Source organism: Musa acuminata, chromosome BXJ2-1 (genome assembly GCF_036884655.1).
Source record: "Musa acuminata AAA Group cultivar baxijiao chromosome BXJ2-1, Cavendish_Baxijiao_AAA, whole genome shotgun sequence".
In the NCBI taxonomy this organism is placed as follows: Eukaryota; Viridiplantae; Streptophyta; class Magnoliopsida; order Zingiberales; family Musaceae; genus Musa; species Musa acuminata.
In genome coordinates this window covers 39349047-39368895 of record NC_088338.1, presented here as the reverse complement: position 1 = coordinate 39368895, position 19849 = coordinate 39349047, and the positions used below count along the sequence as shown (strand labels likewise).

At 40.7% G+C, this 19849-nt stretch overlaps 1 protein-coding gene across 1 annotated transcript; it reads left to right on the top strand.

The window, feature by feature from the left end:
- Positions 1-493: 493 nt before the first annotated feature.
- LOC135599189 (mitochondrial carrier protein MTM1-like) lies at positions 494-19332 on the top strand. Its single transcript, XM_065094034.1, has 10 exons — positions 494-856; positions 1069-1158; positions 2985-3113; positions 3211-3270; positions 4956-5126; positions 6400-6499; positions 17651-17742; positions 17877-18026; positions 18245-18303; positions 18592-19332. The coding sequence occupies exons 1-10, from the start codon at positions 590-592 to the stop codon at positions 18722-18724; spliced, it is 1251 nt and encodes a 416-aa protein (XP_064950106.1). The 5' UTR covers positions 494-589; the 3' UTR covers positions 18725-19332.
- The last annotated feature ends 517 nt before the right edge of the window (positions 19333-19849 follow it).

Here is a 19849-nt window from a genome sequence, read left to right as displayed (position 1 = left end):
CACTCGATCGGCTGTGCCCACATTCTAGAAGCCGGCTGACTTGGCCCGTTCTCCGCCTCCTTCCTTGACATATATATATATATATATATATATAATTATTCCTACAAAGTTGGAAAACTAACAAGTAGTTGATCATTATACAAACTGATACCCATTTCAAAAGGATATATAAAGGGTCAAACAACACTTTATGTTTTATTTCTAAAAAAAATATGATAATAATGATTAATATTAGTTTTCTTGAGTTTAAACAAGAGTGACATATATGAAAGTTTTAATATTTAAGATCTTAAAATTTATTTACCTGAATTTAATATATATATATTTAAAAACAAAATACTTAGAATATAATTAAAATATTAATACAAGCAAAAGTTTCTATTAATATTATTGTAGGATAATAATTTTAGTTTTTAGTTTTAAAGGATTATTATACTAAACTTAATTTAAAACGATATTTATAGAGTTTTGGGTCTTCTCTTTTTCAGTTCTTTGATCCTTTTTTTGGTCTCCCATTTCGTCTTTTCTAGGGTTGTAAGTGGATCTCACCGAGAGAGAGAGAGAGAGAGAGAGAGGTGTGAAGTTGGAAATGGTGGGTTGCTCGAGGCATGGCTTGCCTAAGTGGATCGCGGCCGCCACCAGAGTAGACCTCGACGGGGCCTCCTCCTCCCCTGGTTCTCCCAAGTCCGATGCCTCTTCCTCCTCGTTGCGGTCGTCGCCGTCGTCGTCTTCTTCATCCCCTCAGATCATATCCTCTTCTCCCGACCCCTCCACGGGCTTCGGGGAGAGGGCGCTGTCCGCGGCGGGGGCCGCCGTGGTCTCCGCCGTCCTCGTGAATCCCCTCGACGTCGCAAAGGTGACTCTTGGCTTTTTTTTTTTTTTTTGCCATGTTCTTTGTTATCCTGTGTCAACTAGCATTTGACGTCGTTTCTTTTTCCTCACTGCAATTGCATCTCACATCTTTTATTTCTGGATCATTTGAAATCGAGTTTCTAGTGCAAAAAAAAAAAAGGTTCTTTCCTTCTGGATTTTTCTGGATCCTGAAACTGTCGTACCTCATAATCGCAGACAAGGTTGCAGGCGCAGGCAGCTGGAGTTGCATACTATCCTTTGCAGCATCCATATGGAAGACAAATGGCGTCCCTTGGCCCAAGCACGGTACGGTATTACCTATTTTCCAAGGCTACTGTTAACAGGAGATGATCGTTCAGTGGTAGGCACTTTCATTCTTGAATATGTCTATCTAGGATAGACTGATATTTGGAAGGTGACTAGTAGCATTGCCTTCAACTCGATCAATTAATTTTGCTGCTTGCATACGACTAGAGCTGCTCATTCTCATTCTTAATCAAAGAGAAGTTTAACAACTTCAGAATGCACTGAAATTCGAGTCTTGTGGGAAGATGCCGGACACCTTATCTTGGTCATAAGTGAAGAGTGTTGATATTGGAAGAACATCATTACTTACTGGCTTGAACTTCATAGCAGACCTTTCACTTCTTAGTGGTTCTTTTATTGTAGGGTTGATGACTGTAGTTGGCAACTGCTAGAGATTTCTCTTAGTTTAGGATCTTGTTTGAGACAATTTGGTTGCCTGATGTATTATACATGTTATGTTTTTAGTCAATATTTAGCAAACTTTTAATAAGAATTGGCTATCACATATCATGGCTTAAGTCTGTTCATATTAAATGTATTGAAAGTTAGAACTAGCATCAGATACTTCTTCTAGGATTTGAATACTAATTTGATGTTATATTGATGATTTGATGTGGTTCATTTGCTGTTTTCTTGTGGACATCTTTGTTCCATGAATTGACAACATGAATGCTGCCGAGGAGCAGTGATTGAAAGAGGCGCTCGGGTGCTCGCCTAGGCGCTCGGGCTAGGCGAGGCGAGGCCCGAGCGCCTCGCTAATGTCCCAGGCGGCGCGCTTCAAACAGGCGCCGCCTGGGCGCTCGCCCAAGCCCAGGCGCTGGGCGCTTCGGGCGAGCGCCTAGGTAAACCAAGTGATCGAACCAAGATTTTAGGTCTGGTTCGGTCCTGGTTCGGTTGTTAGTTGGTTCAATCGAACCAACTAAACCGATATAACCCTTACCCAACCCTAACCCGCTGCCGCTGCCGCTCCCGATCTCGCTGCTCGTCGCTCCTGCTCCCGCTGCCGCTGCTCGCGCCTCACGCGAGCCCTCCAGCTGCTCGCGCCTCCCGCGAGCCCTCCTGCTGCTCGCGACTCCCGCGAGCCCTCCCGCGAGCCTTCCCTCTGCTCGCGACTCCCGCTGCTCGCGCCTCCCGCGAGCCCTCCAGCTGCTCGCGCCTCCCGCTGCTCGCGACTCCTGCGAGCCCTCCTGCTGCTCGCGCCTCTCGCGAGCCCTCCCGCGAGCCTTCCCTCTGCTCGCGACTCCCTGCTCGCGCCTCCCGCGAGCCCTCCCGCTGCTCGCGACTCCCGCTGCTCGCGCCTCTCGCGAGCCCTCCCACGAGCCTTCCCTCTGCTCGCGACTAGAATTTTTATTTAAATTAGCATATTTTTATTTAAAATTTTAAATAATTATATTAATTAATTATATTATATATTTTTATATTTTAGCGCATCTCTTTGCTCGGGCGAGCGCCTGGGCGAGCGCCTAGCGCCCGAGGAGTATTTATGTGTCTCTACCTATATCGGTTGACCTAAAAAGGGAATAGAAAAATGTTTTATGAATTTTTTTTACAAGAATAGCATTGACCTTTAGTTGGTTTTTGGGAAAATAAAAATCATTCGGACATGCTATTTCTAGAGAGCCTAAATAGTATTTTTGTCATGAAGGATCCTACAAAAAATTTTTAGAGTTGAGATTGTAATTGCTAAATTATATTATAGATTCTCATTTAACTTTTTCCTAGAAAAGATTGTCTTCAGACTGTCTGACCTTCTTTTATTGTTGATTTATGTGTTCTCCTTTTCACCTTATATTTTGTGGCTGATATGATGTTGATAATTCTCCCAGATGATTTCGGATTTCAGATGCTCCCCATCATGCACTCGTGCTGCAGTTTTTGGTACTGAACCAGTTTGCCCTCCTGAATGTTTTCACTACAAGGGAACAGCAGATGTTATATATAAAGTTGTTAGACAAGTAAGTATTCTAGCTTAGTGGATATAAATGATAACTGTTTTAATTGCTGCAATGATCCAACTTTGAATATCTCTATCTTAATGTTGAAAATCTGCAGGAAGGCTTTGTTAGATTGTGGAGGGGTACAAATGCAGGATTAGCATTGGCTGTACCAACTGTTAGTTGTCACTTCCACTTCCCATGGCAGCATATTTATTCTTGATGTTGTTGTGATTCTTCTTTTGCTTTTATCTAAGAACTTGTTTATCACATGGCCTACTTACAGCGATTTCATATAGTAAAGATGGTTTATTTGCAAAGTTGATCTGTATATGTAATAATGTTATAAACTACAAGCAAATTTTTTCCAGTGTTTTTCTTTAATGTGGATGTACAATGGAGAGATTCTAACATTAGATTAGTCCCGACAAATTCCTCTTATATATTCTTGCAATGGTCAAAGATACTGGGGTACCATTTCATGCTTATTGTCTAGTAAGCACACAACTTTGTGATACCACATCTACAAACTTTGGATTTCTTTATCTTTTATATTCCATCGAGCATTTTTTACTATTCCATTGGCTGATAGGCGAAAAGGTTGCTAATTTACCTAGCTTTGAAGTTTACCATTCTTTTCTGATTTTGGTATTGTTTTGCCTTCTAAGATTTGTGGTCCTTATATGCAATAGTTGTGTTTTTCTTGGAATTGATTTAAAACAATAACTTGGTATTTAAGATTTTGTATCTTTCTGTAGGTATGTTTGTGAATCAACTATAATCAATAAGGATAATTGTAAAAGAGTTTACTATTTTCCAAATGTTGATATTATATCTCCTCATTATAGGTTGACTAATCCATTTCAAACAAGTTTCTGATCCATCTAAAGTGACTAGGCTAGACCAAAATTCACATGGGTGTCTTACTTTCATGATATTCTCATTCTAGAAAACTTTCTAAAGATTACTACAAGGACTCTTTTCGGAAGACCGTGGAGCACTTATTGCTCCATCATTGAGGCTTCACATTTCAATTGTAATTGATTCATATCCACCTAGGTTAACCTAGAGGAATTGAAAAAAAAAATATTATAGTTTTGTCCCTCTCTTGTCTTTTTTCTTTTTCTTTACTTATCCTCTTTGTCCCTCTCTTGTCTTTTTTCTTTTTCTTTTTCCACCTTTTTCCTCTTGTTCCTTTTTTCTTATATCAGTTATGGCTGGTATACTGCCTGATGCACTATATAAATTCAATGAACGACCAACACAAGGTGTAGTATTGGTATTGAATTCCTAGTATATACGTCAAGGATGATATCTTTCAAATTTCAAAATAGGATAGGTCAGGTGAAACTGAATCCAATTTGAGTTTTGGATTTGATTAGACTCGAGGCCTATTGAGCCAATTTAGTTTTTTCTACTTTCTGTTATCTTCCACACCAATTAGCTTTACCATTAAAGAATCCTAAATTCCTGATGATGTGCTGAATGATTCAAGGATGTATTTTTGTTTATTATCTTTTGGTCCTCGAAAATAAGTCCTAAAAAGCACTCAATTTTTTTTCAAAAAAGTATATATTAGTAGGTAGGAAGGTTATATAGTACTTTTTGTTGGGGACTTGGATCAAGTAGAATTAAGATAGTATGCAGGGAACAAAAGAAATTATCTTATTATGGATAATCGTAATCCATTACCGGTTATCCCAGTGAAATTGGAATATTGTTTAAGTAGGAAATCTGACAAAAACTGACACCATGTTTGAAAATTTTCATTAATTAAATTCTATTGGTATGAACCCAGATTACAAACTGGAACTTTTTTATTTGAAACTGGTTTTTTGATACCTTTGAGAATTTTTCATGCAGGTAGGAATATACTTACCTTGTTATGACATATTCCGCAATTGGATTGAGGAGTTCACAGCCTGCAATGCTCCAACGTTGACACCTTATGCCCCTCTATTTGCAGGCTCATTTGCACGCTCATTGGCATGTGTTGCTTGTTCACCTATCGAGCTAGCAAGAACACGTATGCAGGTAGCCTTATATTTGCTTGTTAATGATTTCTTATGGGCCATGTCAGCTTGTTAGTTTTTGAATTTTATTAAATGTACCTTATTATTGTTAACTTATTTATTTAGCCTGTATCTAAAATCTTGGTCCTTTATCCTATTAACATATCTTTATTTATTATTTTCCCGGCATGTATTTTACGGTTGACTTCCAATTTGAAGAACTCATCTGGTACTTCAGTCCAGAATAGGTTTATGCAATAGAAAAACTTCTAACATTTTTTTCTTCTAAAATACAGTATGAAGACACTAGAGACGCACAACTATGCTAGAAGTTATAGATCTCAGTAAAATATTGCATTATGCATTATGTATTAATATTGCATCTAGTGAGCTGATTCATTGTGAACAATTAAATGTATAAGAACTGTTAAAAGGTCTTATGAGACATGCAAAATATGTCTATTAGGCAGGTTAAAGGATGCTTAATGTGTGATTCAAGTTGGTACATATCCAACCAAAATTTTATTGTTATTTTTGTGGTTAGTAAGAGATAGCGCAGACATATCTTTGAACAAGATATACCATGAATAGATTTTGATGTAAGCATGGAACACGTTCCGTTAGAGATTCAGGTCATCTTCCAGTTCCATTTCAGAAGCACATTCATTCAACAATCAAAGATTGTGATAATAATGAGATAATGCTTGTTTTTGCGGGTCTATTGTATCTAAGGCATGAGTGCAGTCCTTCGCATCATGATAAGGTTGGTTTTTAAAAAGCGGGGTGACTAGGTTTGAGTTATCGAAACACCTTTTGCAGATATGGGAAAGGCTTTGTATATTAACTATCACCAGACCCCACATTTCTAGGACCCACCCCATCCTTTCTTATTGTATTTGAAGCATACAGGTTCACCAACATACCAATATTCCCTAAAATCATGTCTGCAATGTCATTGGTTCCAACCTTGTTGTTGAACGAGTAATATATAATGAATACTTTAGTAGTGGCACATATTGATTAGCATAGTTTATTATAGCTATATTTGATGACACTTTTGTGTGGGTTCTTATATAGTATAAGAAAAGATAGCCAAATACGAACCATCATAATTCATGTCCAAATAATAAATTGACTCTACCTTGTTATGTACAATGTTCTTAGCTGGAATCAGAAACCTATTATTGAAAATTGTCTGTGTTAGCTATATATCAGCATCATGATCTGTTTCCTTTTGTTTTACAAATTCAACTTCAAAAATATTATATTGAAAAATTAATTAGTGACAATAACAGGCATATAAAGAATTGCAAATCGGAGCAAAGCCCCCGGGAATGTGGAAAACATTACTTGATGTTCTATCATCTCTTAGGAGTACCAATAACAATCATAACTGTAAGTCGATAGCTTCTATTACTCCTTTTAATGTCGAAGTCCTTTCAAGAGATCTATTCTGTAAGCTAGCTTGCTTTATGACATTTTCCTACTCAACCATCATAAGTGTTAGTTGATAGCTTCTTCTACTCCTTTTACTGTTTAAGTCTTACCAAGAGGTTGATACTATAAGCTAGCCTGCTTTATGACTTTTCCCTACATAAATCATGTCTACTTGGTTACAGAATCATGTAGCATTTCTTTCATCTTGTGCCAGATGTAGGAAACCAGAAACTGAACCTATAATATCAATTTTAAACTATAAAAGATGAATGCTTCAAATTTCTTGTCGTATTTGTATTTGGATATGTAATAGATACAATGCTTTTGAGGTACATTTAAAGACATACCGTACTATCACGAATGGTCATTGCGCACCCACAACATCTTCGTCAATGAACCATCCGTCGTTTTTGCGTGCTTGTATAGATGTTTGGTAGCATGTTTTGACTTGGTTTTGTGTGTTTTTGCTTGAAAACTATAAGCAAGAACAGATCGCAGCGTTGCAGAGCGACTGCTCACCATGCCAGGCAAAATCGCCCCAAAATGGCTCCGTTTTCGTGTGCCATGGTTTATTTTCTGTAGGTTGCGGTGCAGTGTAAAACGTCAACCATCTCAGCACCTTGGAACCCCTCGGGTGGCACAGGGGTGGATGGGGCTTTGGGGTAGTGTTGGGCGTTGATTGGATTTCACAAGTTCGCACGTTAAGTTGATGGGAACTTGTCATCGTGCCCGACACCCGGTGAGCAGTCGTTTGCGGACTTGCGACTGCTCGTTTTGTCTTTTAAAGTCCTTGTTTTCTCTGTCCTCTCTTTTCTTTCTTGCACATCGAGTGTTTGCCGAATTGCTTGTAAAGTTCTCCTCTTCGTGAGACGTTGGGACTTGTTCGCCACTCACTTTCAAATTAATTAATTTGCTCCTTTTACAAGTCCTACGGGATCTGAGCGAGGTTGCAAATAGGCTGACCCTTTGCGGACGGATAACGCAAGGGCGCCTCATGACTTAGGCAATCCCAGCTAAATCCGAGACATTGGTGCAAGGGTGCTTCATTATTTAGGCAACTCTAGCTAAGTCTATGACTTTGCTGCAAGGGTGCCTCACGACTTAGGCGATTCCAGCTAAGTCCGTGACATTATGGTATCAAAGTGGGCAAACTACTCGAGCAAACAACGAAAAGGTTTCGCAATCTCGCCATGACGAAGCATCATGGCGAATCGAGCAAGATGGGGCAAGTCGGACCTTTTCCCCAAGCAATCGTAGATAGGCTACAAGTGTAAACTCGCTCTCAAGCTGTTGGAGCCGCTTAGGAGGAGCACGACAACGAACAAGACGAGCGAGAAGTTGGCTATTCTCCACGAGCAGAGGAGGCGTAATCTGGAGTGCCAACCGGGAAAAGAAGCTACAAGGAGACTTACAGCTACGGAAACCCGCTTTGACATTCTTGATGCTAGTTTGGAGGAACTATACCAAGGCCAATGAAGGCTTCTTGGGGTAGAGAACTCGCAAGAAGAAGTTGAATCTCGGATCGACAAGGTCGAGTCCCTAGTCGATCGATTGACGGAAGACACCAAAGACTCCGTGCAATATCTGCACGAAGTCGTGGCGGAACTCACGTCCAGGGTGACATTGCTCATAAAGGCTCTTAATGCGGCAGGGAACAACACCCGTGTTGTTCCGCCACAGAACTTAAGGGCACCCGAGCCGCATTGCTACGAGGGTGCCAAGGATGCAAAGGAGATCAAGAATTACCTGTTTGACATGGAATAGTACTTTCGAACTACAAGGCCTGATTCTGAAGATACCAAAGCTTTGATAGCAACCATGTATCTGAATGAGGATGCAAAACTTTGGTGGCGAACACGTTAGAAAGAGATCCAACAAGGTTAGTGTCGAGTGGACACATGGGAGGACTTGAAGCGAGAGTTAAGAACTCAATTCCTACCTGAGAACACGGAGTTCGTCACAAGAAGGAAGCTGAGACAACTCTGCCAAAGTACTTCCATTCGGGACTACGTAAAGCAATTTTCTACAATGATACTAGACATATAGGATACGTCCGAGAAGGATAAGCTTTCAGCTTCCTCGATGGCTTGAAGCCGTGGGCACAACAGGAATTGCATCGAAGGAATGTTACCGATGTGATCGGGGCAATTGCAGTCGCGGAAAGGCTCATTGACTTTGTTTTCTCGGAGGATTCGGGGAAGAAGAAACAATCTTCGAGAAATTGCCCACACAAATATTCCCGAGTGAAGGAGTCTGGGGGTGAGCAAAGGAAAAGGAGTTTCCACAAACGATCAAGCTCAAAAGGCAAGGCCTCAAAACCTGACGGATGCTTCTTGTGTAGAGGACCACACATGGTGAGGGAGTGCCCACAAAAACAAGCACTCAATGCCTTAACAACATAAATCCATCCCCCCAGATCGGACAAGGGCAAGGCCGTTGCCCTTAGTTCGAGTAGTTCGGAATCCAACAATGACGATGAGGAGTCGCAAGGACCCCGAATAGGAGCAATACGTTTGTTGAATGCGTTGTGGGGTCAAGTGGGGGAGAACATGAAGATGAAGCTGCAGAAAGCAGGGAGTAGCGAGCTGATGTACGTGGACATCAAGCTAAATGGCCGAACAACCCGTGCGATGGTGGACACGGGTGTTACCCATAATTTCATTATTGACCGAGAAGCTAGGCAACTTGGGCTAAACTTGGAGAAGAACCCAAGTCGGATTAAGGCAATAAACTTAGAGGCTGAGCGGATCTCCGGGCTGGTAAAGGCAATACCCATCAAGATCAGGGCATGGAGCGGAAGCACAAACATGATAGTGATGCTAGTGGACGACTTCTAAGTAATTCTCGGAATGAAGTTCATGCACACGACGAAGTTGGTGCCAATGTTGTTCCTAAACTCCCTATGCCTAATAGGAGGTGACGATCCCTGCGTGGTTCTAGTTTCTCAAGGAGGAACCAAGGACCCATAATAAATATTGGTATTATAACTGAAAAACGGGGTACAAAAAGGAGAATTTACTTTTGTGGTCGTTATAAAGCTAGAGCAACTTGACGTGGAGGCCATTCATGAACCTGCTATGGTGGCGAACGTTTTGAAAGAGTTCATAGGCGTCATGCCACCTGAGTTGTTGAAAACTCTATCGTCATGTATAGGCGTGGATCATCATATCAAGCTGGAGCCGGGAGTGAAGGCTCCAGCGAAACCACTATACTGCATGGCTCCTCCAGAGTTGGCAAAGTTCAGGAAGCAGTTAGATGAATGCTAAGCAGTGGTCTCATCCGCAATTCTAAAGCACCATTTGGAGCTCTAATCCTTTTCCAGAAGAAACAAGATAGGAGCCTTCGATTATGCGTCGACCATCGAGCCTTAAACAAGGTGACGGTGAAAAACAAGTATCCAAAAGAAACAAGATAGGAGCCTCCGATTATGTGTCGACTATCGGGCCTTAAACAAGGTGGCGGTGAAGAACAAGTATCTCATTCCGCTCATCGCAGACTTATTCGACCAACTGGGCAAAGCCTTTCGGCCTTCGGTCGGGTTACTAGCATGTCCGCATTGCTGAAGGCGATGAAGTGAAGACTACCTGTGTGATCAGGTATGGAGCGTTCGAGTTCTTGGTGATGCCTTTCGGCTTAGCCAACGCTCCGGTCACATTCTGCACTCTCATGAACCAACTATTCAAGAAGTACTTAGACAAGTTTTTGGTCATCTACCTAAATGACATCGTTGTTTACAGCCAAACGCTCGAGGAGCATGTCGAGTACCTTCGAACAATTTTCAAGGTTCTTAGGGAGAACACTTTGTTCGTGAAAAGGGAGAAGTGTTACTTTGCTCATACGGAGATTTTGTTCTTGGGACATCGAATCGTCGCCCATTCGGATGGATAAATCAAAGGTGCAAGCTGTGGCGGAATGATGAACACCAAAGAAGGTACCGAAGCTGAGATCCTTCCTTCGTTTTGTCAATTATTATCGGTGCTTCATAGTTGGGTACTCGAAGTGCGCAACTCCATTGACGGAGTTGTTGAAGAAGGAATAGCCTTGGCGATGGCCAGACCAATGTGAAGCGACATTCGAAGACCTAAAGGCTACTGTGTTGGAAGAACCGGTACTCAAATTGTTTGACTATGGGAAGCCCTTCAAAGTCCATATGAATGCTTCAGATTTCGTTATTGGAGGATTACTCATGTAGGAGGGTCACCCGGTGGCCTACGAGAGCTGCAAGCTCAACGAGATCGAGCGATGGTATGTGGTGCACGAGAAGGAGATGACAGCGGTGGTCGACTGTCTAAGCGTTTGCAGTGATTGAAAAAGGCGCTCGGGCGAGGCGAGGCCCGAGCGCCTCGCTAATGTCCCAGGCGGCACGCTTCAAACAGGCGCCGCCTGGGCGCTCGCCCGAGCCCAGGCGCTGGGCGCTTCGGGCGAGCGCCTGGGTAAACCAAGGCGACCGAACCAGAATTTTAGGTCTGGTTCGGTCCTGGTTCGGTTGTTAGTTGGTTCAATCGAACCAACTAAACCGATATAACCCCAACCCTAACCCTTACCCAACCCTAACCTGCTGTCGATCCCGATCCCGATCCCGATCGCGATCTCGCTGCTCGTCGCTCTTGCTCCCGCTGTCGCTGCTCGCGCCTCCCGCGAGCCTTCCCGCTGCTCGCGCCTCCCGCGAGCCCTTTCGCTGCTCGTGCCTCCTGCGAGCCCTCCTGCGAGCCTTCCCGCTGCTCGCGCCTCCCTCGAGCCCTCCTGCTGCTTGCGCCTCCCGCGAGCCCTCCCGCTGCTCGTGCCTTCCGCTCCCTTTCCCTTTCCCGCTGCCGCCGCTCGCCGCTGCTGTTGCCGTCGCTCGCCGCTGCTACTGCCGCCACTCGCCGCTGCTGTTGCCGCCGCTCGCCGCTGCTTCCTCGTTTCTCCATCAGGCTTAGTATACAGTATATTCTTAATATTAAGTTTATTTGAATTTTGAAATGATTAATTTTCTGTTAATAGATTAATAATATATTATTTTGATTTTAATGTTGTTAATTTTTATTTATTTGAAATTATTAATTATATTATATATTTTTATATTTTAGCGCCTCGCTTCGCTCGGGCGAGCGCCTAGCGCCTCGGGCGTTTGTGGACCTTGGCGCCTTTTGGCGCCTAGCGCTTTTTAAATCACTGAGCGTTTGGCATCATTACCTTCTTGGATCGTGATTTGTGCTAAGGATGACAATATTGCAATGAGTTACTTTCAAACTTAAAAGAAACTCTTCCCAAAGCAAGCACGATGGTAGGGCTTCCTGGCTGAGTTTGATGTGGTAATAGAGTATAAGCCTGAAGGAGCAAATGTCGTGGTCGATGCTTTGAGCCGGAAAGTGGAGCTAGTGAATGCCATGCAGTTGGAAGGCGAAGGCTAAGCAAGTCAGTTGCACTCCAACTTTCTTTCCAGGATCGAGAATAGACTGTGCAGTGATCTTCGGGCAGTAACCCTGATGTAACTAATCGAAGAGGGAAAGACATGACGATTTTGGGTTTAGGAGGGACTCGTCTACACTAAAGGGAATAGAGTTTATGTTCCTCGAGCGGACAATTTGAGGCATGAACTCTTAAGAGAGTGTCACGATTCCCTTTGGGCTGGACATCTGGGTATTTATCGAACGTTGGCTCTCTTGGAGATGGCCTTTTATTGGTCGAAGATGGAGACTGATATAGAGGAATATGTTTGAACGTGCCTTACTTGCCAATAAGATAAGGTAGAATAGCGGAAGCCAGTGAGACTTTTGGAGTCGTTGCCCGTACCAGAAAGGTTGTGGGAGAGCATTTCCTTGGACTTCATATCAAGCTTGTCGGCAGTAGGGGGACTGTCACGCCCCTTAAATTTAATTCTCATTCAGAAGGTGTGAACCTAACTCAAAACTGATAATATTAGAATTCAACAAACAATCCAGGATCCAAACACACATTTGAGGATACTAAGAAAACATTCAAGTAATTCACATCCATAATTTCATAATTCACAAAACCTGTACAGTTTATAATCATACATCATATCACTTAATGATTCATAAAATCCAAAGCCAATTCAACTAAACCATAACCACATCATAAATCCATAGTTGTGGAAATCTATACAATCACAAAACCAATATGTACCATATGTTTATATCATTACACAATTTTAACTTAACATTCCCAAAATCCTGACATGAGAGGTACTTTTCAAACATTTACAAAACTCATTAGTTCATATTTATCATAAACATTCCATTAGATACCAAGTATACTTACACAATAAAAACATATTGTCCAATAAAGGTTTGCCCAAAGTCTTCTAGCTTTCCACTACCTTAGCCCAATTTAAACATTTTAGCAAGCGACAAGCTATTCTAAAAAAAATTATTAGCAACGGAGTGAGCACATAGAGCTCAGCAAGCGACTAACATATACATGACGAAAGAGGACAGTTTCAAACAAATAAGGTACCAAAATACAAGGCAAAGATACAAGATTCAAAGATAGCCACTCGGCGTATGCATAATTACAATGACGTATTGTTTGAAACATGTTTTGTTCATAACAATGGAGTAAGGGCTAATTGGAGCATAACAATGGTAGATGAAATATTTCGGAACATATCAATGACAGATGAAATGCTTCGGAACATATCATTGACATATGAAGCATTTCGGAGTATATCAATAGCATAGGAAGCATTTCGGAGCATATCAATAACAAATGAAACATTTCGGAGCATATAGCATTTTGGAACATATCAAAGAACAAATACGAAACAGAAGCTCAAACGTCGCATTTGACATTGCATACATTTCATTCTTATCCAAAGCACATAATCGAAGCTCTGGATATTATATCAAACAGATAGAAGGTGAAGTGAGATCCTAAACATAATCTCCCACATCTGGGAGCGTTATCCATCTACGTCTGGATAAAGCCAAAGGGGGCCGGTAGAGCATCGCGGGCTCTAAACATATACCCTTTACCATTTCTGGCAAAGGTCCAGATAATCCCTTTACCATTTATGGCAAAGATCCAAATAATCCCACAAACACCAGAGTACAAAAGGGGTATTGTGAACAATAAAGTTGACACATATCGGAAACACATGTGAAACAACGGAATGCATGTGCCTATACGAAACATTGCGATACAAACTTGAACTTTACATGATAGATACAGGTATACAAATAATTGAAGGACAAGAGTATACATGAATTTAAAGCAATAATGTAAAGCTCAACTGAAGTAAGGATGTTGGCTGAAATCGATTTCCAAAGAGAAGAAACAAGAAGAGGCGAAATCGATGAAAGCTCGATTCTGGCAGAATTTGAGAGGCATATTTTATGAATTATTTGGATAATCAATTATGCTCCAATTTATACAAAATAGGTGTCATTCGAAAGATGTGTCAATCTAAAATATCTAGTTTTAGGTAAATCAAGTTTTGCATGAATTGGAGTTTACAATAGGGAGTTACAAATAATTTCGTAGCGAAAGGTCTGAAAACATCAACTCTGTTTTACTGAATCCACAGGGTCGATGAAACCGGATGTTTCAGTTTGTAATTGTACTCTAAAAATTTCAAATCAGGTAAGCACAGAAAGAATTTTGAGTCTAGTTTCTAATAAATCATACTTTGCATGAATCTGAGTTCCCAGCAGAAAGTTATAAGCAATTAAGCAACAAGAGGTCAGAAATTACAATCCTTGTTTTGCAGAATCTATAGGGTTAATTGAAACAGAAGTCTTAGTAGGCATTTAAACTCCAAATCATTCAATCTAGGTATCAAAATAAAGATCTTTGAGTCTACTTTCAAATGGATTAGGTTTTGCCTAAATCAGAGTTTAGTGCTAAAATTTAGGTCTGAAACAATGCATAGAGGTCAGATTACCGAAAAATTACAGATTCATGGCTTTGTATCAAAACGAAAGAAAGGTATGGTGCTAAGCTGAAATCTTTCGAATTATGTAGAATTAAAATGAAAACATAGATTAGGATTACTGTGGGATGGGGTTAGAACACTTGCCTTAGACAAGTTTGATTCCCAAATGTGGAGAAATTGATGCAAAACCTCAAGCAAAGCTTCTTCTTCTTCTTCTTCTTCTTCTTCAAATCCTCTTCCCCACGTTGGCTACAGGAAGTATCCCTCCTTTGTTAAGTTTTCCTTTAATCTCTCATATAATTACTTAGGTTTGGCTAATACAAGGGTTGCATAGTGGCAAGCATGCATGAAACAGACTTATGGGTCATCCATAGAACCAACATGGGTGGCACCATACTTAGGTTAGTTAGTGACACATGTCATTTATTTTTTTTTTTAAACTTCTAATATAAAATTATTTAATATAAAATAATTATTAGCTAATCGTCATATTTACAAACAAGCATTTACAAAATTTTAAAAAAATTGGGGATGTTATAGGGACTCGATTCGATACTCGTGGTGGTCGATCGGTTTTTAAAGTATGTAACATTCATTGATGCACCCTTACACTGTTCAGTAGAGGAGGCAGCCAAGTCGATGATGAAGAATGTGATGAAGTATTAGGGAGTCCTGCACAATATCACTCGATTCGATACTCGTGGTGGTCGATCGGTTTTCAAAGTATGTAACATTCATTGCTGCACCCCTACACTGTTCAGCAGAAGAGGCGGCCAAGTCGATGATGAAGAATGTGGTGAAGTATTGGGGAGTTCTGCACAATATCATCAATAATCCAGATGCACGGTTCTTGGGACGATTTTGGACCGAGTTATTTAAATTGTTGGGGTTTAAGTTATACTTCTCCATAAGCCTTCACCCCCAGATGGATTGCCAAACTGAAAGAATAAATTCACTTCTTGAGTAATATCTTTGGCACTACGTGAGTTCCAACCAACAGGATTGGGTGAAGCTATTGGACATAGCCCAATTCTCCTACAACTTACAGTGAAGCGCTACATCCAATAAGAGCCTCTTTGAGATCATTATGGGATAGCAGTCGTCGACTCCTCACACCTTGGTGATCGGTTATACTAGGAGTAATCCATTAGCATATCACTTTACAAAAGAATGACATCGAAATACAGATATTGCATGGGTTTACTTGGAGAAGACCAAAAAGATGAAGTGAGCAGACTTAGGAAGGCGACCACAGGAGTTTAAAGTAGGTGACTTGGTGTTGGTGAAGCTCTAACCAACATCACTCCAGTTCTTTAGGCATAAAGTGCACAAGGGATTGGTGCGCAAGTACGAAGGACCCTTTCTAATTATCAGCAGGGTAGGCAACGTTTCCTACAAGTTGCAGCTGCTGGCGTAGCTTAAAATTCACAATGTCTTTCACGCAAGCAACTTGAAAGCCTACTACTTCGATTTGCGAGAGCCGAGATGCTTCTTGAAGTGTTCCAACTCAACTACCCCCCACCAGTGCCTTCTATGAGAAGTGAGTCGAAACTATTTTAGCGGATCGCAAGACAATGCTACCTAACGAAGCGAAGCAAACTGAATACCTGGTGAAGTGGCAAAAGCTTCTCTGAACATAAGCTAATTAGGAGCCTGAAGACGCCCTACGACACAAAGTAGTCATCAAAACCTACCAACAAGCATCGATGAGGGCATCGATAGTTTAAGTGGGGGAGAATGTCACGAACGGTCATTGCTCACCTGCAACATCTCCGTCGACGAACCGTCCGTCACTTTTGCGTGCTTGTACAGATGCTTGGCAGCTTCTTTTGCCTTAATTTTGTGTTTTTGCTTTAAAACTTTTAGCAAGAATAGATCGCAGCGCTGCAGAGCGACTGCTCACCACGCCGAGCAAAACTGTCCTAAAATGATTTCGTTTTCGCGTGCCACAGCTTGTTTTCTGCAGGCTACGGTGCGGTGCGAAATGTCAGCCATCTTAGCACCCTGGAACCCCCTGGGTGGCATAGGGATGGAAGGGGCTTTGGGGTAGTGTTGGGCGTTGATTGAATTTCACAAATTCGCACGTTAAGTTGATGGGAACATGCCATCGCGTCCGACACCCCGTGAGCAGTCGTTTGCGGACTTGCGATTGTTCGTTTTGCATTCTAAAGTCCTTATTTTCTCTTTCCTTTCTTTTCTCTCTTGCACAACGAGTGTTTGTTGAATTGCTTATAAAGATGCCCTCTTCATGAGAAGTTGGGACTTGTCCGCCGCTTGCTTCGAACTAATCAATTTGCTTTTTTTATAGGTCCTACGGGACCTGAGCGAGGTTGCAAATAGGCTAACCCTTTGCGGACGGATAACGTAAAGGTGCCTCATGACTTAGGCAATCCCAGCTAAGTCCGAGACATTGGTGTAAGGGTGCTTTACGACTTAGGCAAATCCAGTTAAGACCATGACTTTGCCGCAAGGGTGCCTCATGATTTAGGCAATTCCAGCTAAGTCTGTGACAGTACACTCTCTTAAAAGATTTAAAATTTTAATTAGTAAAAGAACATATCTTTTTAATACTTGGATGGTACTTTTTGACACTTCTTTGTAGAACTTTGTTTTACTTGACGATAATCTTTTAAATTTTAATTGTAGATATGATCTATATGTAATTAGTTAGACTATCATATGTTGTAAAGCATCAGATTATCATTAATGAATTTGTATAATGACCATCCCTTATTATAATTTCCTACTATTCTTTCTGAATGCTTTGATTTGCCATGCTAATTAAAATGATCTCTTTCATGTTGATGTTAGTTAATTGTATATTATTTTATATTATAATATGTAAATTTATGATTTAACACTATCATAGTTTTCAAGCTTTTCATATATAATTTTATATATCTGCAATATTTTTAGTGTGTTATTAGTTTCTGTCTCATATCCTATTCTTTTGATTGACTTTTTTCTTTATTTATAGTGAATGTAACTACATACTCTGAAACTGGAACAATTATCAAGATTTTCATATATTTTATTTGTATTAGTAATAGTTATCATATCCTTTTTTTTTTTTTTCAGGTTTTGACTTGTCTATGTATCTATACGTTGTCCTATCGAAATCACATGTATCCGTGCATCAGTTTTTTAAATAATCTTGTACCATCTTCATGTCCTGTTGACTTTTGTGATTAAACTATTTATGATTAAAAAATAGCTGGTATTTTTGCAAACAGTGCAGGGCTATCGCATCCTATGGACAGGTGTGGGAGCACAACTTGCTCGTGATGTTCCATTTTCTGCTATATGTTGGTCAACTCTTGAGCCGGTAATTTTCTTTCTACATCACAAATTGATGCTGCATTTTTTGTAGGTCCTTGTAGATTCAAATGTTTAACTTTTTCGTAATTGTCTATCTTTTCATGTACTTGTGTTAGATAATTGATTTACCCTATCTTACAGATTCGCCGAAGATTACTGTCGCTGTTTGGTGAGGAAGGCAATGCAGCCAGTGTACTAGGGGCAAACTTCTCAGCTGGTTTTGTTGCAGGAAGCATTGCTGCTGCGGCCACATGTCCTCTTGATGTTGCAAAAACACGGAGACAAATTGAGGTTCGGTATTGGAATTCCTATACTTATTTCTCTTTTCCTCTCACTTCAGTAGAACTAGGTTAAGTTCCTTTTAATGTATGATCTCATGACTATTTTTGTTTGATCATTTTGAAATAGGATATTCTTCCTCTTACACCGATGGACAAACTTAACTAATTAGACTAAAAGCCTTTCTCAAGATTTATTCTTAACCATTTTTATCTGGATGTTCATTCCAGAAGGACCCATCAAGAGCACTAAATATGACCACAAGACAGACACTGGTAGAGGTTTGGAGGTATGTCTCTCATTCTTGTAAAGATTAGTTTCATTAAATAGTGCCACATGGTGATGTAGATGATGCATATTGAAGACCATCATGGAAGGTCCTCTTTTGCATCCATGGCAAAATTGCTAGTCGTGAGATTTCTATAATCCTTGAGTCCTTCAAAACTTTTGCATCCGCTGAGAAAGTGACCACTTTTATGTTTAGTGACATGGGATGACTGGCTTGCATGTGCACTTTACATGTACATGGGATGACTGGCTTCTCTCAAATTATGACATTCTTTAAAAAAAATTGCAGGACTGGAGGTATCAAAGGTCTCTTTACAGGCGTAGGTCCTCGAGTTGGACGAGCGGGCCCTTCTGTTGGAATTGTTGTTTCCTTTTATGAAGTTGTGAAGTACATTCTACATCAAAGGCACAACAGTTCATGAAAAAGCAATGTTGTCAGACATGGAAGACCACCTCTCTGTATCTAATCTTGGATGGTGCTTCTACACTGTCGGCACACGAAGCAATGAAGGCTTAATGCAGTTGGAAGTGTTGGAAGTCAGTCATTTTGTTTCAGCATTCAAAGTGGGGCTGCAATGATGGTTGCTTTTGGCCTTACATAGATAGATAGGTTTAGAAGGAATATCAACCACAATATCAAATAATTGCCATTGGATCGTGCTTTTGCTTTCATCAAGTGTTCATCCAATTTTGTCACAAAAATATAATCGCTGTCCGGTTATCTGGCACGGAACACAACCGTTGGAGGTTGCACACCAAGCGGCAAATACTTTTTATCTTTTCAGATTTATTTTTGTGCATCAGTCTCATTTACTATACTGAAACACTTGTGTGAAAATTTTGACTGGTTGGTCATCGCAGCACAAACAATTATTGTTGTACCGATGGATTGTAAGACTACTACACTGATCCAAGACATCAATTGGTTTGGTCATCCCAGCCCAAACAATTATTGTTGTACTGATGGATTGTAATACTGCTACACTGATCTAAAACATCAATTGATCGGCTAATAACCTACCAATTTCTAGCTGCTTTGTTTATGGTAGTGAACTGTCCAGATTGAAATGCACCGTTTAGCAAATCATTGTTTTACAAGCCCCAGTGAATTTTGACTGGAACTGAAACTTGCAGATGTCATTTACTGAGGTGTTATGTTCTTGGTGTTTGATTATTACTTTGAATGCACTGCATCGGTGGCATCAGCTGTGCCACTTCTCCATTTGCCAGATTGTAAATTACTAGCTCGAGAATTAATGACAGATTTCCTCCAAGAGAACTTTTTATCTTCTACAAAGTAGACTTGCTGCTATATCTCTTCCATTCTGCTTTAATGTGGACCATGTAATATCTCTCTTCCATTGGCTTGATATTTGGTTCCCGAGGATTTGTAGAAGGTAATGTTATTTATCTTAATTTTTAAAAGCATAATGCAAATCAAATCCAATAGCATAATGCAAATCAAATCCAAAATCTATTTACACAGTGAGATCAAAAACAGAGAAAAGATGAAGTAGCATCGGACACATCAGAAAAGGCCAAAATAC

Excerpts from the sequence above, each read along its gene's own strand:
- LOC135599189 (XM_065094034.1), top strand. The coding sequence starts at position 590 with ATGGTGGGTTGCTCGAGGCATGGCTTGCCTAAGTGGATCGCGGCCGCC. Across the intron at positions 3,271-4,955 it reads TAGCATTGGCTGTACCAACT|GTAGGAATATACTTACCTTG; the intron begins GTTAGTTGTCAC and ends TTTTTCATGCAG. Across the intron at positions 6,500-17,650 it reads TACCAATAACAATCATAACT|TGCAGGGCTATCGCATCCTA; the intron begins GTAAGTCGATAG and ends TTTTGCAAACAG.